This window comes from Manis javanica, chromosome 10 (genome assembly GCF_040802235.1).
Source record: "Manis javanica isolate MJ-LG chromosome 10, MJ_LKY, whole genome shotgun sequence".
NCBI lineage: Eukaryota > Metazoa > Chordata > Mammalia > Pholidota > Manidae > Manis > Manis javanica.
Window position 1 is genome coordinate 49230351 of NC_133165.1, and position 27751 is coordinate 49258101.

The 27751-nt window shown below is 41.7% G+C and overlaps 1 protein-coding gene across 1 annotated transcript; it reads left to right on the forward strand.

The window, feature by feature from the left end:
* The first annotated feature begins 18545 nt into the window (after positions 1-18545).
* Positions 18546-26514, forward strand: LOC140844080 (uncharacterized). The gene is made up of 2 exons (XM_073215383.1): positions 18546-18976; positions 24049-26514. Exon 2 carries the CDS (start codon positions 24110-24112, stop codon positions 25883-25885), a length of 1776 nt encoding a protein of 591 aa, XP_073071484.1. The 5' UTR covers positions 18546-18976; positions 24049-24109; the 3' UTR covers positions 25886-26514.
* The last annotated feature ends 1237 nt before the right edge of the window (positions 26515-27751 follow it).

The window sequence follows — 27751 nt, forward strand, 5'->3', positions numbered from 1 at the left end:
AGGAAATTATATAGCAATCCAGGCATATTTAAAGAAGGAAGAACAATCCCAAATGAATAGTCTAATGTCACAATTATCGAAATTGAAAAAAGAAGAACAAATGAGGCCTAAGGTCAGCAGATGGAGGAAATAATAAAGATCAAAGAAGAAATAAATAAAATTGAGAAGAATAAAACAATAGAAAAAATCAATGAAACCAAGAGCTGGTTCTTTGAGAAAATAAACAAAATAGATAAGCCTCTAGCCAGACTTATTAAGAGAAAAAGAGAGTCAACACACATCAACAGAATCAGAAATGAGAAAGGAAAAATCACGATGGACCCCACAGAAATACAAAGAATTATTAGAGAATACTATGAAAACCTATCTGCTAACAAGCTGGAAAACCTAGGAGAAATGGACAACTTCCTAGAAAAATACAACCTTCCAAGACTGACCCAGGAAGAAACAGAAAATCTAAACAGACCAATTACCATCCACAAAATTGAAGCGGTAATCAAAAAACTACCCAAGAACAAAACCCCCAGGCCAGATGGATTTACCTTGGAATTTTATCAGACACACAGAGAAGACATAACACCCATTCTCCTTAAAGTTTTTCAAAAAATAGTAGAGGAGGGAATACTCCCAAACTCATTCTATGAAGCCAACATCACCCTAATACCAAAACCAGGCAAAGACCCCACCAAAAAAGAAAACTACAGACCAATATGCCTGATGAACATAGATGCAAAAATACTCAACAAAATATTAGCAAACTGAATTCAAAAATACATCAAGAGGATCATACACCATGACCAAGTGGGATTCATCCCAGGGATGCAAGGATGGTACAACATTTGAAAATCCATCAACATCATCACCACATCAACAAAAAGAAGGACAAAAATCACATGATCATCTCCATAGATGCTGAAAAAGCATTTGACAAAATTCAGCATCCATTCATGATAAAAATTCTCAACAAAATGGGCATAGAGGGCCAGTACCTCAACATAATAAAGGCCATATATGATAAACCCACAGTCAACATCATACTGAACAGCAAAAAGCTGAAAGCTTTTCCTCTGAGATCGGGAACAAGACAGGGATGCTCACTCTCCCCACTGTTATTCAACGTGGTACTAGAGGTCCTACCCATGGCAATCAGACAAAACAAAGAAATACAAGGAATCCAGATTGGTAAAGAAGAAGACAAACTGTCACTATGTGCAGATGACATGATATTGTACATATAAAACCCTAAAGACTCCACTGCAAAACTACTGAACTAATATTGGAATTCAGCAAAGTTGCAGGATACAAAATTAACACACAGAAATCTGTAGTTTTCCTATACACTAACAATGAACTAATAGAAAGAGAAATCAGGAAAACAATTCCATTCACAATAGCATCAAAAAGAATAAAATACCTAGGAGTAAACCTAACCAAGGAAGTGAAATACCTATACCCTGAAAACTACAAGTCACTCTTAAGAGAAATTAAAGAGGTCACTAACAAATGGAAACTCATCCCATGCTCTTGGCTAGGAAGAATTAATATCGTCAAAATGGCCATCCTGCCCAAAGCAATATACAGATTCAATGCAATCCCTATCAAATTACCAACAGCATTCTTCAATGAACTGGAACAAATAGCTCAAAAATTCATATGGAACCGTCAAAGATCCCAAATAGCCAAAGCAATCCTGAGAAGGAAGAATAAAGTGGGGGGGGATCTCACTCCCCAACTTCAAGCTCTGCTACAAAGCCACCATAATCAAGACAATTTGGTACTGGCACAAGAACAGAGCCACAGAACAGTGGAACAGATTAGAGACTCCAGACATTAATCCAAACATATATGGCCAATTAATATACGATAAAGGAGTCATGGACATACAAGGGGGAAATGACAGTCTCTTCAACAGATGGTGCTGGCAAAACTGGACAGCTACATGTAAGAGAATGAAACTGGATCACTGTCTAACCCCATACACAAAAGTAAACTCCAAATGGATCAAAGACCTGAATGTAAGTCATGAAACCATAAAACTCTTAGAAAAAAACATAGGCAAAAATCTCATGGACATAAACATGAGTGACTTCTTCATGAACATATCTCCCTGGGCAAGGGAAACAAAGGCAGAAATGAACAAGTGGGACTATATCAAGCTAAAAAGCTTCTGTACAGCAAAGGACACCATCAATAGAACAAAAAGGTATCCTACAGTATGGGAGAACATATTCATAAATGACAGATCTGATAAAGGATTGACATCCAAAATACATAAAGAGCTCACATGCCTCAACAAACAAAAAGCAAATAATCCAATTAAAAAATGGGCAGAGGAGCTGAATAGACAGTTCTCTAAAGAAGACATCCAGATGGCCAACAGGCACATGAAAAGATGCTCCACATCGCTAATCATCAGAGAAATGCAAATTAAAACCACAATGAGATATCACCTCACACCAGTAAGGATCACCATCATCGAAAAGACGAAGAACAACAAATGTTAGCGAGGTTGTGGAGAAAGGGGAGCCCTCCTACACTGCTGATGGGAATGTAAATTAGTCCAGCCATTGTGGAAAGCAGTATGGATGTTCCTCAAAAAGCTCAGAATAGAAATACCATTTGACCCAGGAATTCCACTTCTAGGAATTTACCCTAAGAATGCAGCACTCCAGTTTGAAAAAGACAGATGCACCCCTATGTTTATCGCTGCACTATTTACAATAGCCAAGATATGGAAGCAACTTAAATGTCCATCAGTAGATGAATGGATAAAGAAGATGTGGTACATATACACAAGGGAATATTACTCAGCCATAAGAAAAAAACATATCCTACCATTTGCAACAACATGGATGGAACTAGAGGGTATTATGCTCAGTGAAATAAGCCAGGCAGAGAAAGACAAGTACCAAATGATTTCACTCATTTGTGGAGTATAAGAACAAAGAAAAACTGAGGGAACAAAACAGCAGCAGAATCACCAAACCCAAGAATGGACTAATAGTTACCACAGGAAAAGGGACTGGGTAGGATGGGAGGGAGGGGAGGGATAATGGTGGGGAAAAAGAAAGAGGGCATTATGATTAGCATGTATAGTGCATTGGGGGGGCGGGGAATGGGGAGGGCTGTGCAACACAGAGAAGACAAGTAGTGATTTTACAGCATCTTACTACACAGATGGACAGTGACTTTGAAGGGGTATGTGGGGGGGACTTGGTGAAGGGAACAGCCTAGTAAACATAATGCTCTTCATGTAATTGTAGATTAATGATACCAAAATTTAAAAAATGGGACAGTAGGAATAGCATTTATATATAATGTTATATAAAGTTACAAATGTCATTTTGAAAAAACTAAAAACAAATGTATTAACTCTTGGAAGGACAGAAGGGAATGTTCATGTATCCAGATAAATCCTTGTCTTCCATAGAAAAGAAGAAATAAAAATTGCCTGCAGTAGATAAATAAATAGAGATGTAAGTAAATTGTTTAGATTTTTGGTGGCAACAAACAGAAATAGTTAAAAAAAAGTTGCCTCTGGAGAGAAGATGGCAAGTGGGTGAAATGCTGTTGCTTTTTGTCAATAAATGCTTCTGTATTATATGACTTGTTACCATAAAGATCTATTCCTTTGATAAAAGATTTTTAATTTTAATACATACAATTCTGGAAATAGATTCTCTGAATCAATGACAGTGTTATGACAATATCTTTTGATGGTGTTAAAAAAGAATGGACCTGATTTAATAGTGCCCTAGGGAGTAATGGTATCCCCCCACAATTCAATTCTGCAAACATTTATTGAGTAAATAGATTCTCTGTGACAGAACCTCTGCTAAGCCATGGAGAGGATAAAAAGATGAATCAGACACGGTTCTTGCCTCCAGGAGCTTATAGGCAAGTAGGAGAAAAACATGAACACACAAGATAAGGTAGAATATACTAATGGCATGTGTTTCCATCAAAACACAGAAGTGGGGAGAAGGAAGCACAGGCTGTGAGATTTAATAGGAGGTAATGAGGAAGCATAGCTGATACTGTCAGTGCCCCACCCACACCCCCACAGCTCTCTGATCTCACTATCTACTGACAGCACCCCACTAAAATACCTGTAACTATCCACATAGGTAAAGAGGACCTAGACATAAGTACCATTACCTTGAGTGACCCTGGACCACAGCATCTTATGGCCACTAGCAGGTTAACAAAGAAACTCCCTGACCACAGGATTATGATCTTTTTAAATAAGGTAACTCCTGAGTTGAGGCTTTGGAAGATACGTAAAATCTTGGCAGGCAAAGATTAAGGAGCTGGACATCGCAAACAGAATGAGTAGAAGCAGCAGATAAGAAAGATAAACTCAGTTTTGTTTCTCTGTGGAATTTCCTACGACCTCTGAATTTCTCTTTTGAAGGATTCATCTACACTCAAAATTATTTGATTCATGACTATCCTCCCCACTTGGGCAAGCTTATGAAATTAAGAATTAACTTATTAATTAACTCCATCACTAATAATATCCACCATCTAGAGGATATTTAACCTGTTGATGAAATGAGACATCACCAAATGATGAGAGACACAGGATGGTGGCTGACTGTACAAGCCCTCTTTTGCCCTGAACAGCTGCCTCCCCGCCTGAGGAAGTGGTGACTAGCACCTTTTAAGAACCCCACTTGCCTTCAGTCATTTCTCCAAATACCGCCCCATCTCCCCACAAGCTGTTTCTGTTTTCACTGGGTCCGTTTGTTACTTTCCACCCATCTTTTGATAGTTGATGCATCAGACTGTCCTTGGTTTCCAGACTCACCTGTGACCCAGATTCAAATTTGTCCATTTGATCAAAAAAATTGAGTCCTTGATGTCTATGAGACACTGGAACATAATAAAGAACCACACAGACATGGTATCTCTTAACTTACATTCTCCTGCAGTAAGCAGATCATTGTTATGATACCCAAAAAATACTACAAGCAGTGTTTAGGTCATAGAAAGGAAATGAAAATATGTTATGAGTTAGGACAATAGGTGATCTAAATTAGTCCCATGTTGCCAGGGAGAGGAGGAAGTTAGAAAAGACTTCTGGGGAAGTGACATTTAAGCTGGAATCTAGAAGAATAGAGTTAGTCCAGTAAAGGGGGAAATGTTTGAGAGACAAGGTTGAAGAACTCTCATTCAGAGCCTTACAGACCATGTTCAGTTCTGCTGTAGTAGTATCAGTGACTTACAACAGCACTCTATTTCCAACATACAGTATGTATCCAGTCTGGGTTACCCTCTTTCCCCCTTAATCTTCAACCTCTCTCTTTGTTCTGGGCCCTGCCTATCAGTATTCAGCTTACTCAACTCTCTCTCCTTTAAAATAAATTCTGCCCTTAATCCCATTTCTCCTTCTCATTACCACCATGTATTTTCCATCTTCAAAGTTCTATCAGGAATTATCTTCATTCCCAATTTCCATATCATCCCCTTTCATTCATGCCTTACAAACAATTTCATCCCCAATCTGTCACAGGAAAAACACTCTTTCTTAAAAACAGCTTTACTGAAGTATGACTGCTATTCCAAAACCTGCACATAGGTAATGTCTGCGATCTCATGGGTTTGGACAGATGTGCACACCCACAGACAATCACCGCCACCACCAAGGCATTTGACCTGTTTACCATCCCCTTGTTTCTTTGTGTCCTTTCTTTGTTTCCATCTTTTGTTTTTGTTTTGTTTGTGTGTATAAGACACTGAATATGGGGCCTGCTTTCTTAACAAATGTTTAAGGGCACAATACAATATTGCTGACTATAGGCGCTGTACAGCAGACCTCAAGAACTAACTCACCTTGCATTTTTAAAAAGCTCTTGTTGAGGTCTCCCAGAACAGGGCACACCCTGCCCCCAGTCACCTCACTACCTCACTAGCTGTTTACAGAGATGCCGTGCTGCCTTTCACCTACACCCCCCCACCCCGATGCACTCCTCTCTCCACTTCCACTCCCCACCTCTCACCCCCTTTCCTCCACATCCCCTGCTTACACCTCGCTCTCCTGAACCCATCCTTCAGGTTTCAACTCAGACATCACCTTTCCTAGAACTCTATCCTCCAACATTCATCCCCTTTGCTCCCAGTTAGGTTCTCTGCACCTCAGTAACCTCAGCTATAGAATGGGGATGTTAATAGCACGTCCTTACATTAATTCAATATCCACAAACACTTAGGCCTTTGGCTAGCAAGTAACAGGCACTATTAAGTGTTAATTCAATGAATAAATAAATAACTCACTTGCTGAAATTACTCCTGTCAGACAATTATCACACTGCATGGAAACTGCTTGTCTTGCTCCCTAGACTAGTGGTTCTCACTCTGGCTTTACTGTAGAATCACTCGGGGAGTTTAGAAAACTCTAATCCCTAAACCATTTACAGACCAATTAAGTCAGTATTTCTAAGGAAGATCCTGGGTATATGTATTCTTAACACACACACACACACACACACACACACACACATACATTTATGATTCTATTGTGTAACCAAATGAAAACCACAACTCTAAGACCATTGATTCTAATCCCTAGCTGCACAACTAATTATCTGAAGGGCTTTTAAAAAGTACTGATGCCCAGGCCCCACTCCAGACCACACTCAGATAATTTCTGACATGGGGCCAGAAGTCAACATTATTAAAAAGCTTCCACATGCCTCTGATACACAGTGAGAACCATGCTCTAAACCAGGGGTTGGCAAACTATGGCACACAGGCCAAATCCAGCCCACCTTCTGTTTTTGTAAAGGGAGACTTATCAGGACACAGCTACACTCATTCAATTACATTCGTCTATGGTTGCTTCCATGCCATGATGGCAAAGTTGAGCAGTTGTAACAGACACTGTATGGCCCAGAAATCCAGAACAGTTGCCCAAGACCCTTGGCACATGTCAAGCCCTTGAAAAACTATTTGGTCATATTAATATTCCTCTTCCCCTGCCTCTCTCTCCTATAAACTAAAGGCTAAGATTCTTGTTTGGTTTAGCATTATGGTTCAATGCAGTAATTCAGCGAGTCTTGGAGACAATGTCCCTTGTAGAATGTTTCACTAGCTCCAGGACACTTAATCAAAATAGGGCTCCTTTTACTTTGCCCCTAATAAGAAGTTGCAAGCAAAGATTGCTCTCTGCTTCTCCAGTAGGCAGTGGTCTTCTGGGAGACTTAACATTCGCCATTTAATTACCAGTAACAGAATCAGATTATTTCCTCTGGGCCTTACCCACTGTGACTGGGAAAGCAGGGTGGGCTCCCTGCTATCACTGTGCCCACAACCACACTCAAAAATATATACTTACATTATATGTATATATGGAACTGCATTCTTGGTCCTCGTCTTTGCCTCTCACATCGTCTCATTTTCTCAAACAAATGTTTCAGCTCATTTTGCTCCAGGTTACTCAAAACAATGGGCCTGTTTTCAACCTGTGGGCAGATACCAAGGAAACAGTTGCAAATTTAAAACAACATATTTTACCTGCTCCAGGTCTCTCAAACCGTGTCAGGAATGCAAGACCACAGTGAATTTGGGAGGAGATATAGAGCAGAGACTCTAGGCCACTAGGAAAGAAATTGGTGAGTGTGGGGAAAATGGAAATTCCTAGGCCAGGATCCTCACCTGACCCTAAACTACCTGATGATATAATCAGCCTACTGCTAGGCCAATGTTTCCACACCCATAGGTGATAAGCTATTATTGGCTGAGTCACTATAGAAAGAGCACCACCCAGTGCTCTGGGAGGAGGCAGAGACACAGGTGGGTTATGGACCTGCAGGCTGCTGGATGCAAACATAATTCTAGTGCTCAACCTGCTGCTGGGAGAATAAAGCATAAAGCTGGGTATAAACCCTTTTATCCCAAGAACGTTCTGTTGTCATTTCTCGGTCTCACTGAATCCATAGTGAACTTGCCCAGGGCTGAAGCTCTCAGACAAGACAGTGAGAATCACAGGTTATAATCTTTCAAGGTCCCATCCTATCCTTGGAGGTTCAAACAGTCCTTTCCCAGCATGGTGTAGTTTTATTTCTATTAATCTCCCTCAGCTGCTGGGGAGATCCCAGACCTAGTTCCTGGGATGCTCCCAAGTGATTATTCAACAAATGACTCACTCTGGCTCCTGTGCAATGTCAGTTCTTATGCAGCATAACTCGGTTGCTGCAAAATAGGATTAATTTCCTCATCTCCTGTCTATTTTCATAGCGGCACTGAAGGGAAAATTCGGTAAGAGGAAGAACTTGGTGATACTGCCAAAGTTCATCAAATCCCATTCCACATCTCTAGGCTCTATTTCTTCAGGATCATAGAATTTTAGGGCCATTGCTCATTTTCCAAAAGAGGAAAGTAAGGCCTAGTGAGGGGTCACTTATGTGACTATATTTCCAACAGTCTTTGTGTCTCCCTTGTATAGCTAATAGGTTTGTCAAATCCAGCACATCGAAGAGAGAGCTCTTGGTATCTCTCCATTCTCCCCAAACTTCTTCCTCTCCATGTAAACAGAGCCCCAGAACCCACCTGCCAGCTGCTCAGGCCGGAGCCTCAGAGTCAGCCTGGATGCCTCTCTCATCCAGGCTCCACATCCAATCCATCAGAGGCCTGGTCACCTCTGCCTCCCAAATCCTTCCATTTCTCTCCATCTCTACTGGTACTCCCCTAAACCAAGCCACCATCTCCATTCACCTGCAATATTTACTGCTACAAAAAAAATTTTTTTAAACCCTCTCCTTGTTCTCTCATCTTCTGCTCTTGACCCTATGATTCAGCAGCCATAGTTGTCTTCTGAAATGCAAATGCATCCAGACACACACTGCTTCATGTTGTCTGATGGATTCTCTTTCACTTAGAATAAAATCCAGTCTCCTTTCCTCAGTCTCTAAGGCTGTAGTCTTGTGTACAGAGATCAGAGTTTGTATGTAGATATCAAGGTTTTTCAGCCTTGGCACTATGGACATCTGGGGGAGGATGATTCTTGATTCTTTTGGTGGGGCCATTGTGTGCATTATAGGAGGCTGAGCAGCATCCAGGGCCTCTATCCACTAGCTGCCTGTAGGACACCCCCTCCGCCAATTGGTGACCCTGCCTCTAATCCAAACTCTCCAAACTCATCTGAGGCCCCTCCCCAAGTTCCAATGCTTACCTTGCCCCTGTTCACTAGGCTCTAACCCCACCATCCTGTTTTCAAGCTTGTTCCCAAATTTAAGTTGCTGCTTCTCTGCCTGGAAGGTTTTTCTCCCATATCTCCACATAGCCAGCTCCTTCCCATCATCCAGGTCTCAGTTTAAATGGTAACCTCCTGAGAAAGGCCTTCACAACCATCCTGCCTATGCAGCCCACCCTCCACCTGCCACCCACCCTTTATTCTCTACTTCATGATCCACTTTTACATCCTTCACAGTACGTTAGTGCTGGAAGTCTCATATTCATTTGTTTGTTTTTATCTGTGGTCCTTTCCTAGATGATAAGCTCTTTGTGACCTTGTCTGTCCTGCTTTCTACTGTTTCCACAATGCCTACAAGACTGCATATAAGAAGTACTCAATAAAAAGCTGTTAAAGAATGATTCAACAAAAAATAAATAACCCAAAAGATTAGAATTCATGTTGCTAGGGCTTTCTACAGGATTCCTTCCAAGTCCTCACCACAACTGGATTCATTTCAAGACAGTGATTATCTATCATGAGCAGCTATCACTCGTTGAGAATACCAACTTCCTGAGTTCAAGTCCCAGGTCTGCCATTCATCTGCTGTATAACCATAGGCAAGTTGCTGAATTCTAACCCTCAGTTTTCTTGTTTGTGAAATAGGAATGATAACTCTTATTCAGAAGATTGTTGCAAAGATTAAGTGAGATAATTAATGTAAGGCCTTAGAGTAGGTACTGTGCGCTTGTTTTTTGTTGCTGTTATATGTTGACTCACTGATGAAACACTTTTCAGGGGAAAATGCCAACCCACTGCAGGATACAAAATTTCAGTGCCTCCTCCTCAATCTGCCCTGAGAAAGGAAAAGCAGTCCCACAGACTTTCTATCAAGGACTTTTTCTCTCTACAGCTATTTCCCTCCAGTTAAAATAAATCTGATTGTATCTTGGGCCCCAGCAGAGAACTACTTACGTGGCAGTAACCTTTAATAGCCCAGAACAATATAATTGCCACTTCTTAGCATTCTCTCCTCCAGGATAAATAATTCTAATGCCTTAAATGCCTACTTGCTTTCCCCACTTCTCATCCTTTCCATTCATTGTTCTCAGTTTGGAAAGAGATCCAAATGAAGAAGGTGGAAAGCTGCTGTTGTCATAGCAACTACAAAAGGACAGACAGCCCAGTCGAGATGAAATAAGAAAAGTTGAGTTGTTTTTGTTTTGTTTTTCTCATTTTTCTTTCTGATTGAAAACATTCCACTCCTTTGAAAAGGAAACACATGGCTGACACTGTCATACCAACACATTGGCTCCTGATTCTTCCCTTCAACCCCTGACAGAAAGGGGGAATTGTCAAAGCATGATGAGAGGTGCTCACTGACACCTCTATTGAAGAGCATCCCCCGTTTTATCATTGCTTTGAAAGCTTAGTTTTGTATTCATCCAACACAGTACAGAGCCTCTCTCCCTAGTTTCTGTTGGTTTACATTATAGTTGGGAATCTGCCTATTCCCTAGTTAAATGGATGCCTCTTCGAGATCAGGAATGGTGTACGTGTATGTGTGTGTGTGTTGTGGGATTCCTGGTGACATTCCCCCAGCTCCCAGTGAAGACAACTCTGAGGGTTCATTCAAGCTTCAAAACTATCTATAGGGTCAGCTAACGTGTCTGTTGAGACTGATCTTAGCTAAATTTCCCCTCTACCCAATCCTACTTCTTCCCTTCCCTTCTACACTGCTGATCCCAACAGTGCATGCTAATAAACCTCTTACCCACAGCTCTCTGTATAGGGGTCTGCTGCCTGTGGATCTCAGCTTTTTACATGTAACTTCTCATTCTTTCCAATTTGGTAGGTCAATAGTATTTCCCTGCTGTCTTGATTTGGAGGAAAGTAGATGCTTTCATACTTTTTTTGTCATTAGGAATACAAATGAAGCAACATTTTAGGAAGGCAATTTGACAAAAATATAAAAATTGAAAATTATATATATTCTTTTTAACTTGAGGTGGTTTTTAAATATTTTCACTGTATTTTGAGATAATTGTAAATTCACATGTAGTTGTAAGAAATAATATGCAGAGATCCCATGTAATCTTTACCCAGTTTCCCCCAATGACAACATTGTGTAAAACTTGCACAATGTCACAATTGGGATATTGGCATTGATACAATCCATTCATCTTATTCAGATCTCCCATTTTACATGTACTCATTTGTGGGTGTGTCTGTTTGTGTGTGTGCATGCTTAGTCCTACAAAATTTTATGCTTGGATTCATATATCTATCATCACAGTCAAGAAACTGAATAGTTCCATCACCACAAAATCATTCCTGTTGTCCCCCCTCCCTTCCTGACTCCACCACCCTCCCCTGCCCACCCCTAACTCCTGGTAATCACTAATCTGTTCTCCAGTTCTAAAATTTTGCCACTTAAAAGTGTTTTATAAAGGGAATGATATAATACGTAAACTTTTAGGATCCGCTTTTTTGATTCAAGATAACTCCCTAGATCCTCCCAGTACGTACTATACATACTAACAGTCTTTCCCTTTTTTTAGCTGAGATGTATTTCATGGACACAAAGCAAACTACGATTTGCTTAACCATTCCCCTGTTGAAGGACATCTGAGCTGTTTTTCATCTAGCCATCCAAGATCTGAAAAAGTATCCCTCAGATACAGTGACACAAAGGCAAAAAAGTATTTACAGTAGCAAAGAAATGGAAGGAAGCCAAAATTCATCAGTGAGGACCTGGCTAAACAAACTGCATTAATTCACCTAGCGTGTTTGTGCCTCTATAGAGATATTCCATATGTATATATAACTGAGTTATAGAAAAGTAAACATACTATGCTCCTTATGCATGCTTTTGAAGTGTGACTGAAAGCAAAAGGAGCAGAGAGAAAAATGTTTTCATGTTTCAATTAATACCCATTATGTATATTCTATATCCCTGCCCTATATTTATCACACTAGTATTTAATCATATTGTATTGGGTGGGCCCTCACTACAACTATAGTTTTAGTAGTTAAAGCAGACATCCATGTGTGGCTTCTTACATTAATGAAAATGGTTCTAAAAATTCACTATTAAGTATAATATTTGCTGTATATTTATGGCAGATGCCCTATACCTAGAGTATTAAATCATGAAAGGATGTTTCCTTTTAGGAAATGCCTCCCCAGCATCCCTTTAATCTCTAAATACAGTAAGTTATATTAACAGTTATTGATTCCAAATATTGAATTTCTCAGATAAATACTCCTTGATCAAAATATATTATTATTTTTAATATACCACTAAATTCAACTGTCTGGTATTTTCGAGTTTTTGTCCCAACATTTGTAAGTGGGATTAACTTGTAATTGTATTTTCTTGTCTTGCTATCAGGAATAAATTAGTCTTACAAAATAAAATCAGTAGGTCCCTTTATTTTTCAATGCTCTGAAGCATAATACTGGGAGTGAACTCTTCTATGAGAATTGATAAAACTTGCCTAAATATCTACAAAAGGCTTGTGTCCTCGGTGACAGGGAGAGAGGATAGATTGGTAGATGTGCTTTAACCAACACTTACATTTTTATGAGTATTTTCCATTAGTTTTCTTGGGACAATCTTTAATTTATATTTTCCTTGGCATTTTTTTCCATTTCATCTAAGTTTTCAAACAGATAAAACTATCTATTGGATCATATCATCCATATACATAGCATATGTGAATTCAACTGTACATACTCCATTAACAATTTTTTAATTTTAGAGAAAAGAGAAAGGAAAAGAGAGGGCCTGACAATTTAAACCATGTGGACAATTCCTCCTGTTATTCCAATTAAAGAGGCTATGCCTCAGATGAGTGAGGTGTGAATGAATCTGCTGTTCATGCAATTTCTGTATTTGAGTGTCTCACCACTGGAAAAGTGATTCTACAATTTAAAGGTATTTTTTCATAGAATTGGCTATTAATCAAAGAAATAGTGATGGGATTCAAAGCTGAAGAAAAACATTCGATTTTTGCAAAAGCATATCCATCTCCAACATAAGCACAACTTACAAAGGAATTTCATGGCAATTTTCATTATATGCAGTTTTTACTCACCCTATGACTTAAGCTAAGATGCTGTACAGAATTGTCCCCTAATTTAAAAACTCTCCTCTATACCCATACTCTCTCCCTCTCATCACTCCTGATACCAATTGTGTCTTCTCTCTTTATTTTGATCATACTTACAAGAAGTCTGTGTGTTTTTGTCGTTGTTTCAAAAAATCCAGCTTTGGGTTTTACTGATCATCTCAACTATTGTTTTTTCTATTTCTGCCTTTATTTTTATTAACTTGATCCACCCATTTTATTTGGGCTTATTTAATTTTTGTTTTCTTGCCCACTGCTGCTGGCATGTAGTTTGGGATTTCAAAGGGAACCTTAGTAGTCCTTCCAAAAAAAAAAGTACGTACATTCTGACCTAGCAATTTTGAATCTCAGAACCAGTGCTAGAAAAAGGACTCATACATTTTTCCAAAGATGCTATATAAAACATAAAAATCTTCTTTTCACATAATTGTAACAAATAAAGGAAAAACCTAAAAGTACATCAGTATAAATACAACTTGCTACACTGAAACTATGGACTAGTATATAGCAGATAAAAAGAGAGAACTAGAGCTTAGTGAATGCTGCTTTCTTTTGTTCCCTCCTGCCAAATAGCTATCCAGTTATCTTTAAATGATTCAACAAGTAATTTTTCTTTTTTCTCACCACTTGGATATGCTATCCTTACAATACATTAAATCCTCATCTGTTCTTGGATCTATGTTTCTATACTTTTTTCACAACATCAAGTAGTCAGTCTACTTCTCTATATTCTGCTGTTATAAATTTCATTGTTTAAAAATGTATTTTAATATATCATAGAACAGGTTATTTCTCATTATTCTTCTTTCAGAGAATGTTCCTGGTAAATGCTCCAAGTTCCAAGAAAAAATACCATTGAAATTTTTATTGAAATTGCATTGAATTTATAGATTTATTTAGTGAAAATTGACATCTCTACAATTTTCAGTCTTCCTATCCAAGTGCAAGGTTTGACACTCCATTGATTCAAATCTTCTTTTATGGCCCTCAATAGAGGTTTATAGCTTTATTCATGTAGATCCTTCACATTGCTTGTTAAGTTTATCCCTAGATATTTTATGACTATTGTCTCACAAGTATATGGAATTCAGTACATCCAAAAACTAAACTTTTAATCTGCCTCCTCAAATCTCTTCCCTTGCCAGGTCCTCCCCAGTGCAATTAGGGTACCTGTATACACCTGGTGCAACTGTCAGGAATCTGAGTCCTCCCTCAACCTCACATCCAACATTCCAATTATAGACTATTGTTCAAACCCACTGACTTCTCTGCATCTACACTATCACTCTCCTTGTCCAAGCCAAGCCACTCTCAACTTATTGCAATAGCTTCATAATTGCTCCCTCTATGTCTTCTCTTCCCTTCTTCCAAATCTTTACAAAGTAGCACATTTTTGAGAAGGTAAATTGATTGTATCACTCTCATGCTTAAAAGCCTCCAATGGCTTTGCACTGCACTCAGATGCAATTCAACATGATTAGCATGGCCACAGTCTTGCCAAGGCTCAGATCACAGAACCCTAAGTGACCTGGCTCTTATCTGTTATTTCAGCCATATATCCCACCACTATCCCTCCCATTAATGATATCCAAGCCCCAATGGACTTATTCCATGTCTTCAAATTACTGACTGTTTCTAATTCTTCACTTCCTCCATGTAATAATTACACCTCTTTGTCTTTGTTGGTATTGGACTTGGCCATGTGATTTGCTTTGACCAATCAACTGAAAGTAAACAATGCAAATAGTGACTTTAATTGTGCTGACATGACTTAGCTTGGACCCCAGCCACCAAACTGTGCTTAGCTACTGGTCCCAGACTGAGACAAGGTGAAACAGACCTGAGCCATCCATTGCCCCAGGCAACCTGAACATTCTGGAGCAGAATCATAGATATTTGTCATTTGATGTTTAAGATTTGGGGGTTGTTTGTTACACAGCATTCATCATAGCAATAACTCACTAATTCACTATTTCCTACATCAGCAACTTTATTTAATGTATGCCTACTTCTCAAGAGTATTTCTTGAAGGCTAAACCTGTGTCTATTCTGTGTATCTCTATATAATCAGGCCCTAATATAAGACTTGTTATGTGGTAATAGCTAAATATTCATGAAATAAATTACTGTTGAAACTATAATTACTACCTTGGATTCCACTAAACTTTGTAACATTGCTTAGGCAGATAATTGTTTTTATCTGTTCTATTATCACGCATTTGATTGAAATATTGTATTGCTTCTAATCATTTTCCAGTTGATTTTCTTTGGTTGCCTATAACTAAAAGCATATTGTCTGTGGTCCCAATGAACCACACCTCCTGGCATTCACACCCTTGTGTTGCCTGGGCCTGTGACTTGCTTTTAATCATTAGACTGCAGTGGAGGTGACACTGTACCCACGCTTTAAGGAAACCTCGAAGATTCTACATTTGTGATTTTTGAGGGCCTGGATCTATCTTGTAAGAAGTCTGGTTCCCCTGCTGGAGAAACCACATAGAAAGGTCATATATGGGGAAACAGGGATGACCCCAATTGGCAGAGTCATAGCAAATAAAATGGTTGTTGTGTTTTAAGCTACTGAGTCTTGGGATAGTTTGTTACACATCAATAGATAATTGAAATATCTGTAAATAACAATTTTGTGTCCTCAACTAAAATTGGTATGCCTTTTTATACTACTACCCAAAAGTGCTGGCTGGTTCCTTGATCCATTTGGTTCATTTTGTAAATCCATCTAAAACACATAATAAATCTTAGTATGTGCCATGGAAAATAAAACTGTGGGGCAAAAAGACATCAAACTATGTATATTCATACTGGTTATTTCAAGAGCATGGCATTATGGGAGAAGTGGCATTCGATTTTCATTATATTCTTCTGTGAAGTTTAAATGTTATATATACCATGCATTACTTATATAATAAAAAGATATGATATTAATAGGGATGATTGAAGGCCTCATTTTATTTCTCACTTTAATGGCTTGACATTTTACTGCTAAGCAAAATGGCTTTTTTTTCTTACTATGTGTATAAGTGTGTGTGAATTTTACATATTTTGTCATGTTAACACATGTCTACTTTTGCAGTAACCGAAGGTTTTAAAATCAGCGTTGTACTTTTAAATTCATTGAATATGTGTTTTTACATCTACCTAAATTATATAGTTTTTCTTCTGTGACCTATTCATATGGTAACTTGTATAACCTAATAGTGAATCATCTTTGCATTACTGATTCTCTTGGTAAAAGAATATTCCTCTTAAGTAGAGGGTCTGCCATGGGAGAATTCCAAGAAGAATGATGGGGACTTGAGAGAAAAGAAATCAGTGTCCCCAAGTCCCTTCCAGCTAGACCAACAGACGTGGAGTCCCCATACTGGAATGTAAGCACTTTTTGCAATCCTTAAGGAAAACCCAAGTGTCCCATATATTCCCCACACCAAATCCCCTGTAATCATAATCTATAGTCACTTCCTAAGCCACCTCAATTTTCTGAAAATTTTCTGAAAGGTTGTGCTGGAAGAACCACACTAACCAATTTCAACAACCAAATAGTTGAGGCAACAGCACAAAAAGGGTATGAGGCTGAATCAATAGAGGAATTAACTCTAAAGGAAGTAGAGTTAATACAAGAATCAGAAGAGAACTCTACAATGGTTAACATACTAAAATATATTTGAATAGGCATCATATTATTATATCAAAATTAGGCTGCCAACAATAAAAATAAGCAGAGTTCTTGGAAATTAAAATAATGGTGGCTAAATTTAAAATTCCAGCATAAAAGCTGAATGGCTGGACAAACACATATGAAGACCAATTTAGGGATATGGAGAATCAAAATAATTTACATTCTCCAGAATGGCATGCTAAAGTAAGGATTTTTCTCCCCCTGACATTCTCCCTCTTTCCAATGCAGCTCTGGAAAAGTTTGAAGCAATTTGATGAGTGGGACAAGAGAAGTCTGAAGCAGGAAAGGGAGAAACAGATTCCCATGCTCTCCTTTCCCACTGTGGCTGCCAGCCCAAAGAATGCCCTACAAGCAGGAAGACAGAGGCTTTCACTTTCCTTTCAAAAATCTTTAAATTGTATTTAAAATATTACATGGGGTATATTTGCTAAAATAAGACTTTTCTATGGCTTGAGAAGACTGGAGACCTCAGCGACTTATGATGCCCTGCAAAGTCATGGGGACTTCCCTGGGATTTCTCTCAAGGCTTCCAAATAGCATGAAGACAGTGTAAACAAAAATAAAATTGCTGAATGATTATCCCTGCAGTCCTGCTGGATCCCCCTAATGCCTCCATTTAGTTCTTAAATTATAGAGTGCAGCAGAAACTCCAGGAGGAGCTTTTTAAAAATAGATCTGGAGGCCCCAAGCTCCAGAGAGTCTGACTCAGGAAGTCTGGAGAGGGTTTGAACAACCAACATTTTAAACATGCCCCCCAACCCAAATGATCCTGATCAAGTTAAGCTGCTTGCCCCACCTCAAATAATACTCTTCAAAATCACAGCCCAACCTACAATAACTTCCCTCTGTGCCTTAACACCAGCTTCTCATTTCACTTCAAAGTCCCTACCTGTATTTCAACAGCCTGGAATGCCATTTCTGTTGCAAAGCCTTCCTGCATTCATTTCTAAACTCCCATTTTCTTCCCTTACTTGAGGCAGTTGTAAACTTCCCCAAATTTTAGCATTCTAGTTAAAAGTATAGGCTTTGGAGTGAAACAGACTGGGGTTCATGTCCCATCTTTGCCACTTATTAGCTATGTGACCTTCACCAAATCTTTTAAACTATAAGCTTCACTTTGTTCATCTGCAAAATAAGTACAGTGCAGGAGGAATGATATCATGTCTGGAATTTTCTTTTTTAATAATCTAGTTTAGGGGAGTGAGCAGAGATATGAATAAATCAAAACAATTATCAGCCATAGGTCTATAACTGTTGAAGCTGGCTGATGGTTCATTACATCATTGTGTCTATTTAGTGTATGTTAGAAATTGCTATAATAAAAGGAAATTAATTAAAAAATATGAATGCTCCTTCCTATACACTAACAATGAACTAGCAGAGATAGAAATCAGGAAAACAATTCCATTCACAATTGCATCAAAAAGAATAAAATACCTAGGAATAAACCTAACCAAGGAAGTGAAAGACCTATACTCTGAAAACTACAAGACACTCATGGGAAAAATTAAAGAAGATACCAATAAATGGAAACACATCCTGTTGGCAGCCGCGCTCAGAAAATAGCGCCCAATGCAGGGCAGCCGGAAGGCCCTGAACTTCCTAATGACAAATCATCCCACACCACTAAACTACATGCTAATTGCGCCTTGGCATAAGGACCAATGAGACCCACCAAATGGTTATGCTAATAAGGCATATGGAGCCGCACCAACCAGGTCAGAGCATGAGAACTATATAAGCAAGCCTCTCCTTCCCCTCTGGGTCCTGCCCAACTCATTTGTTTCACAAAGAGCTGAAGAATAAAGCTTTCTGCAGAAGAATCCTGCTGTTGTTGCATGCTGTTCTTGCCGGCGAGGACAGGGCACGCGACAAGTGGTGCCGAATCCCGGGAACCAGAACATCACCGGCACAGGGAGGACCCTTCAGACATCTGGAGAGGATTCAGAACTGCAGGTCAGAAGAAAGCCCGGAGGGGTAAGTTCCGAGAGGCCCCTGCTTTTTAGGATGATGGTTGATGGTTCTCTGTAAATAAGGAGGCACCATGGGGAATGCACCGTCATTAGTCACGGCGCTGCAGACAGCTCTCAAAGAACGAAACTTGAAGGTCTCCAGCAAAGTCTTAGGATCTTTTGTGAAGGAGATAGACCGTGTGGCCCCCTGGTTCATTTGTTCAGGGTCCCTCTCAATCCCGAGCTGGGACAAACTGGGGAAAGATCTTGATAGAGAGGAGGAGGAGGGTAGCCTGAGGGGAGGCACCAGGCCCCTCTGGAAACTGATTAGAGCTTGTCTGCAAGATGAGAGATGTGAAAAGGTAATAAAAGAAGGTCAGAGAGCATTGACAGATATCCAAGAGAGCATGTCAGAAACGGAACGGGAAACAGAGAGCGCGCGCGGCCGAAAAAAGGCCACAAAAACGAAGGTAAAGAAACCTCAGAGTGAGGGAGAAAGCCCGCCTAGGGCAAAAGTGAAAGAGCCCCGAGAAGCGAGTGACGATCGCCTCGGAGAAAATAGTAAATACCCCTGGAAAGAGTTGAGGGACCTCCAACTCTCCAATAGGGAATCTGAGGAGGAATTAACGTCCGCAGAGGAAGGGGAAGAAAATAAAACCGCAGAGTGTAGAAGTAAGGGAACCAGCAAAGTTGAAAAGCGGACCAAGGAAAAAATGAAAGCAGGGTGTCCCCCGACGCCCTTTGCCCCGCCACCTTACGTGAGTGGCGCACTCTCCTTTTGCCACCCAGATACTCTTCAGGCAATTAGACAAATGTTTCCTGTATTTGAGGATAATGGCGTACGCTCTCACCAGCCCCTGAGCCATAAACAAGTTAAGGAGTTAGCAGAATCCGTTCGGGCTTATGGAGTCAGTGCTAACTATACCATAGCACAAGTTGAGAGATTAACAGAGACAGCCATGACACCCGCAGACTGGCAATATGTAACTAAGGCATGCCTTTCTAGTATGGGGCAATACATAGAATGGAAGGCATTGTGGCATGATATCAGCATGACCCAGGCACGCGCAAACGCGGCCGAAGGACAGCCTGCATGGTCATATGATATGCTGACGGGCCAAGGACAGTGGGTAGCTGACCAGACTGCCTTCCCCTTACAGGTATACGCACAAATAAACACGTGCGCCGCCAAGGCATGGAAAGCCCTCACCAACAAAGGAGAAGTATCAGGCAATTTGACAAAAATTATTCAGGGGCTGAGCGAGCCATTTTCTGACTTTGTCGCTCGTATGATGGAGGCTGCAGGCAGAATATTTGGAGATCAGGAACAAGCAATGCCCCTAGTGGAGCAATTAGTATTTGAACAATGTACCAAGGAATGCAGACAGGCGATAACACCCTGGAAACAAAAAGGGATACATGCCTGGTTGAAAGCCTGTAGAGAAATAGGAGGGCCACTCACCAATGCGGGCCTAGCCGCGGCCATATTACAGAGCCACAAACAAGCCAGGATCACTAACAGAAGTATCAAATGCTTTCAATGCGGGAAATTAGGACATATAAAGAGAGAGTGTAGGAGCCCAGCTTCAGAACAAACAACCCAAAAGACCCCTGAGTTGTGCCCTAAGTGTAAGAAAGGCAGGCATTGGGCTAATGAGTGCCGGTCTATTAAAGATATAGAAGGGAAACCCTTAGAGTTGCCAAAAAACGCCCAGAGGGGCCCCCGTCACCAGGGCCCGCAAATATATGGGGCAACCAGCACGCAAGTGTCATTCGGGAACAACCAGGCCCCCCAAGGAGAGCCACTTCAGGTTCCGCGGGATTGGACATCCGTGCCACCACCAGAATAGTGTTGACTCCACAGATGGGAGTTCAGCCTATCCCTTCAGACTTTAAAGGCCCCCTACCACCAAATACCATTGGGTTACTCCTAGGGCACTCTTCTGCTGCATTGAAAGGCCTGGTAGTTCATCCCGGAGTCATAGATCAAGATTATGAAGGACAGGTAAAAATCATGTGTTCGGCTCCCAGAGGAATCTATCCTATATCCCCGGGAGACCGCATAGCCCAGCTCTTAGTTTTACCTAGTCTCCACGCCAATTATCCTGCTACCAACATGGAGAGGGGAGAAAGGGGCTTCGGCTCCTCTGACTGGGATTCAGCCTTCATAGTATTAGATTTAGCAGACAGACCAAAATTAACTCTTCAAATAGAGGGAAAGAGCTTTGAGGGAATCCTAGACACTGGAGCAGATAAAAGTATTATCTCTGCAACCTGGTGGCCCTCCAAGTGGCCTGTGACCCAATCCTCACATTCATTACAAGGTTTAGGATATGAGTCAAGCCCTTTAATTAGTGCCAAACCATTGAAATGGCGAGCCCCTGAAGGACAAGAGGGTACAGTCACCCCTTATGTACTCCCTCTACCGGTCAATTTATGGGGGAGGGATGTCATGAGAGACTTAGGCCTCAAACTCATTAATGAATACTCCACCCCCGCCCAAGGCATGATGATGGACATGGGATACATCCCTGGCAAGGGGCTGGGGAAACACCAACAGGGACACATAGAGCCCATCCTGCCCAAAGTAAAGAATGACCGTCACGGCCTGGGTTTTTCATAGGGGCCATTGAAGATGCCATGCCCATACCTTGGCTCACAGAGGAGGCCGTATGGGTTCCTCAGTGGCCCCTATCCTCTGAAAAATTAGAAGCAGCTCATTGCTTAGTGCAAGAGCAGCTCCAAGTGGGACACCTAGAACCCTCTGTGTCCCCATGGAACACACCCATATTTGTAATCAGGAAAAAGTCAGGATCATGGAGGTTGCTTCATGATCTGAGAGCAGTAAATGCTCAAATGAGAATGCTTGGACCCGTACAACAGGGACTGCCACTCCTCTCTGCCTTACCCAAAGAATGGAAAGTGCTCATAATAGATATTAAAGATTGTTTCTTTTCTATACCTCTAAGCTCCAAGGACAGGGAAAGATTTGCTTTTACTTTGCCAGCTATTAATCATGAACAACCCGATGCCAGATTTCAGTGGAAGGTCCTCCCTCAAGGAATGGCAAATAGCCCCACCATATGTCAACTGTACGTTCAGCGAGCGCTAGACCCAATTCGTAAGACCTATCCCACGCTAAAGATCATCCATTACATGGATGACATCCTTCTTTGCTCCCCACAACCAGCGGAAATAGAAGAAGCATATATAGATCTCACTAGATCCCTAGAAAATTGGAGACTGAATATAGCAAGCGAGAAGGTCCAAAAATCTAGTGTTAGCAAATTCCTAGGAGCAACCATTTACACAGATGTAATTTGCCCCCAAAAGCTTGAGATAAGACATAATCAATTGCGAAATTTGAATGACTTCCAAAAACTCCTAGGGGATATTAATTGGTTGCGCCCATACTTAAAGATACCCACCACTGAATTGACTCCACTATTTAAAACCCTAGAAGGAGACCCACAACTAACGTCACCGCGCTCCCTCACACCTGAGGCATTACAAGCCATTCGCAAAGTAGAACAGGCTTTGATGACAGCACAATTAAATAGAGTGCAATCGAATGAACCCTTTGAGTTGTGTGTCCTTCCCACCCCAGAGCTGCCAACAGCAGTCTTATGGCAGCACGGCCCACTGATCTGGATTCATCCCCAAGCCTCTCAGGCTAGGACAATAGAGTACTATCCAGCAGCCGTGGCCAAACTTGCTTTGAGAGGAGTAAAAACCTCCATGACACATTTCGGAGAGGCTCCAGCTAAAATTATAACCCCTTACAGCGTAGAACAGATACAAGTATTATGTGCTATGAACGATGATTGGGCCATACTTGCTTACAGTTTCTCAGGAACCTTTGATAATCATTTCCCTAAACATCCCCTCATCAACTTCGCCAAAAATCATCTCCTAGTATTCCCTCGGGTCACTAGCCTAACCCCGCTGCCTCATGGAAAAACAGTTTACACGGACGGGTCTAAGACAGGCACAGGTGCCTATATCCATGATGGCAAAGTTGTGACAAAAGGCTACACGCCTGACACTCCACAAATAGTGGAATGTTGCATAGTCTTAGAGGTCCTACAAATCTTTCCTGAACCTTTAAATATTGTGTCTGACTCCTGTTATGTAGTTAATGCAGTCAAATCTCTAGAAGTGGCCGGGCTAATTAAAGCATCCAGCCCAGTAGCCACTTTGTTCAAACAGATACAATCAGCACTACTTCATAGGCAATCTCCTTTGTATATAACTCATATCAGAGGACATTCAGGCCTTCCCGGGCCTATGACCCAAGGCAACCACCTGGCAGACCTCGCAACCAGAAGCATAGCCTTTCCCCTGCTAGACCCTGTCACCACAGCTTCAAAATTCCACACACAGTTTCATGTCACTGCCGAAACGCTGCGCAGGCGGTTTAGCATAACCAGGGCCGAAGCTAGGAACATTGTCCTTAGCTGCCAACACTGCTGCAGCTTCCTTCCCGCACCTCATGTGGGGATCAACCCCAGAGGTATTAGGCCTTTACAAGTTTGGCAAATGGATGTGACGCATATTTCGTCTTTTGGGAAACTGAAATATGTACATGTATCCGTGGATACTTGTTCAGGAGTCATCTTTGCCTCCCCATTGTCAGGAGAGAAAGCTTCCCATGTCATCCAGCACTGCCTTGAAGCTTGGAGCGCATGGGGGTTACCGCAGATTCTGAAAACAGACAATGGCCCAGCCTATACCTCTACAAAATTTGCTCAATTTTGTCATCACATGGGGATAAAACATATCACTGGCCTTCCCTACAACCCACAGGGTCAAGGGATTGTGGAACGCGCGAACCGCACGCTCAAATCCTATTTACTTAAACAAAAAGGGGGAATTGAAGATATACCCCCCACACCAAAAACTGCCATAGCCCTAGCACTTTTCACTATAAATTTTTTGAATCTGGATGCTCAAGGCCATACAGCAGCGGATCGCCATAATCAGTGGCCAAAAGACCCACAAGAACTAGTAAAATGGAAGGACGTGTTATCTAACCAATGGAAGGGCCCAGATCCAATCATAATCAGATCCAGGGGAGCTGTGTGTGTTTTCCCCCAGGGTGAAGAAAATCCCTTCTGGATCCCGGAGCACCTAACGAGGAAAGTCCTAAACAAAGGAGATGACTTCGCTGTACCTCCTGACCCTGCTCCTGACACTGGAGACCCCGACTCAGGGAGTATTGAGATGGGGAATCCTGTCTGCCTTTCCTAAGCCTATGCCTGTCCATTTCAATGCAGCCGTTTTTCCCCGCTTTTTCACCACCAACTCTAGTATGAACTTGCCCTACCTAGTTAAAGACACCCTAGTAGCTCCCCTGGGAGAAAACCGATCCTTCGTAACTAATGGGTCATTATGCTTCACCACTCAGAATCTAGCTGGCTGTATCTCCCTGAAACGGAGGAAATACGGATGGTTCAGTGACATAATTCTAGAGGCCAGTAGCCTCCCCGTTATGTCAGCTAAATTTGAAGGGCCTAATAAGGAAGGGAGCCCGTCCTATAAGAACATGACTATCCACCAGATGGTTCTCTGGATCAATGGCACATTTGTACACTCTCCCAGGAACAATTCCACCGACAGGCCTCGTCAACCCAAATATGCCTCCCATTGTGTGGGCGACTATGAGGGAGAGCTGTGGCCCTGGACTGACTGTCAGTCAACTGTAGTAACGTGGGCAACTGAGAGGCAGGAGTTTACCATCTCCCCAGATATGGAGGGACGGCCAGCCAATGAGGCTTGGTGGCCAGTAAAGGTGCTCGAAGGCGAGTTTCGTCAGCAGCTGAGCATGAACCCCTTCCATAAATGGATGCTGTGTGGAGTCAATGGCTCGTGTACCGACCTCTCCCCCTTTTCCGCCCTCCAGGGTGGGGGAATCGGTGTAAAAAATATCACCTTTTGGTGCGAGAATAACCACATGCGCGCACACTGGAACATGATCATGACCCATAACAACGAGAACTACACGTGTTCAGCAAAATCAGGTCCAGAGTCACCTAATTCCCTTTTTCCACCTTCTCCAGTATGCGTATACCCCCCATTTCTGTTTATCTTATCCAATAGTAGCTTTGACTCCTGCTCCAATGAAACCTGCTTTCTGTCTCAGTGTTGGGATGCGCGTAACTTTACCAATGCTTTGGTAGTCCGCATCCCCCGTTGGGTTCCTGTTCCCGTAGACGCCCCTAACACCATGACTCTGTTTCGAGAAAGGCGCGATTTCGGTGTTACAGCCGCCATAGTGCTCCTGATCTCCGCGACCGCGGTCGCAGCCACCGCCGCTGGTATAGCTTTAGACACCTCCATCAAATCGGCTACAGAGCTCAATAACCTTGCAGCCTCAGTAGCTTCTGCCCTGGACCAACAGTCCACACTTGATGGCAAACTGAAAGGAGGAATAATGATCCTCAATCAACGCATAGATCTCGTGGAGGAACAAATGGAGGTGCTCTGGCAAATGGCCCAATTGGGATGTGAGCGGAAATATCGTGCCCTCTGCATCACTAGCATTCAATATAAAAATTTTACACGGGCAGCTAATCTGTCACGAAACCTGTCCCAGTATCTTTCAGGAAACTGGTCCCAAGACTTCGATGGGACACTAGAAGAGCTGCGGCGAGAAATTATCCACATCAACTCCACCCGTCTAGATATCTCCGTAGCGGAAGGACTCTCTTCCTGGTTCCTCAGAGCTCTCTCCCACGTCAAGGAGTGGGCGGGCATGGCTGGGATGGGCGTGTTCCTGCTTGGAGGTCTCATGCTCTTACTCTGGTTGTTATGCAGACTCCGCAACCAACATAAGCAGGACAAGGTGATCCTTGCTCAAGCCCTAATGGAGATAGATGTTAGCGCCTCTCCCCAAGTGTGGCTCAACATGCTTAAGAAGGAAGCTCGGCTTTAGCTTGAGGTAGCTCTTGCACCCTGAGCCCATGTGGCACTGCACCAGGCCCGAGTACCTCAATGCTTAATCACAGCTTTCTTTAAGAAGCTCATGGTGCAAGAGGGTTGAGAAAAAGGGTCCAAACCCTTTGTACCAAGCGGTCCCAACGCCAGCCAGAGGATGCGAGGCAAAGCACTGCAAGAGGTCTTGGACCCCTCTGAGAGGCATGCCTGACTGCATAGGGGTAGATGCCCAGAACCCCTCTCCAAAAAGGGGGCATCAAGAAGTATGATGGAGGTCAGGCCTCTGTCTCCGCCTCTGCTGGCAAGTTCCGCCTTGAGCTTCTGTTAGACAAAAAAGGGGGAGATGTTGGCAGCCGCGCTCAGAAAATAGCACCCAATGCAGGGCAGCCGGAAGGCCCCGAACTTCCTAATGACAAATCATCCCACACCACTAAACTACATGCTAATTGCGCCTTGGCATAAGGACCAATGAGACCCACCAAATGGTTATGCTAATAAGGCATATGGAGCCGCACCAACCAGGTCAGAGCATGAGAACTATATAAGCAAGCCTCTCCTTCCCCTCTGGGTCCTGCCCAACTCATTTGTTTCACAAAGAGCTGAAGAATAAAGCTTTCTGCAGAAGAATCCTGCTGTTGTTGCATGCTGTTCTTGCCAGCGAGGACAGGACACGCGACAACATCCCATGCTTATGGATAGGAAGAATTAATATTGTCAAAATGGCCATCCTGCCTAAAGCAATCTATAGATTCAATGCAACTCCCATCAAAATACCAACAACATTCTTCAATGAACTAGAGAAAATCATCCTAAAATTCATATGGAACCACAAACGACCTCAATTAGCCAAAGCAATCCTGAGAAGGAAGAATAAAGCAGGGGGAATTATGCTCCCCAACTTCAAGCTCTACTACAAAGCCACAGTAATCAAGACAAGTTGGTACTGCCACAAGAACAGACCCATAGACCAATGGAACAGACTAGAGAGCCCTGATATAAACCCAACCATATATAGTCAATTAATTTATGATAAAGAAGTCATAGACATACAATGGGGAAATGACAGCCTCTTCAACAGCTGGTGTTGGCAAAACTGGACAGCTACATGCAAGAGAATGAAACTGGATCATTGTTTAACCCCATACACAAAAGTAAACTCAAAATGGATTAAAGACTTGAATGTAAGTCATGAAACCATAAAACTCTTAGAAGACAACATAGGCAAACATCTCCTGAATATAAGCATGAGCACCTTCTTCTTGAACCCATCTCCTCGAGAAAAGGAAACAAAAGCAAAAATGAACTCACTAACTACATCAAACTAAGAAGTTTTTGTATGGCAAAGGACATCATCAACAAAACAAAAAGGCATCCTACAGTATGGGAGAATATATTTGTAAATAACATATCCAACAAAGGGTTAACATCCAAAATATGTAAAGAACTTACATGCCTCAACACCCAAAAAGCAAATAACCTGATTAACAAATGGGCAGATGATATGAAGAGACAGTTCTCCAAAGAAGAAATTCAGATGGCCAACAGACGCATAAAAAGATGCTCCACATCACTAATCATCAGGGAAATGCAAATTAAAACCACAATGAGATATCGCCTCATACCAGTAAGCATGGCCAGCATCAAAAAGACTAAGAACAACAAATGCTGGCGAGGATGCAGAGAAAGGGGAACCCTCCTACCCTGCTGGTGGGAATGTAAGCTAGTTCAACCATTGTGGAAAGCAATATGGAGGTTCCTCAAAAACTAAAAATAGAAATATCATTTGACCCTAGAATCCCACTCCTTGTAATTTATCCAAAGAATATAACTTCTCAGATTCAAAAAGACATATGCACCCCTATGT

Excerpts from the sequence above, each read along its gene's own strand:
- LOC140844080 (XM_073215383.1), top strand. The coding sequence starts at position 24,110 with ATGACTTCGCTGTACCTCCTGACCCTGCTCCTGACACTGGAGACCCCG.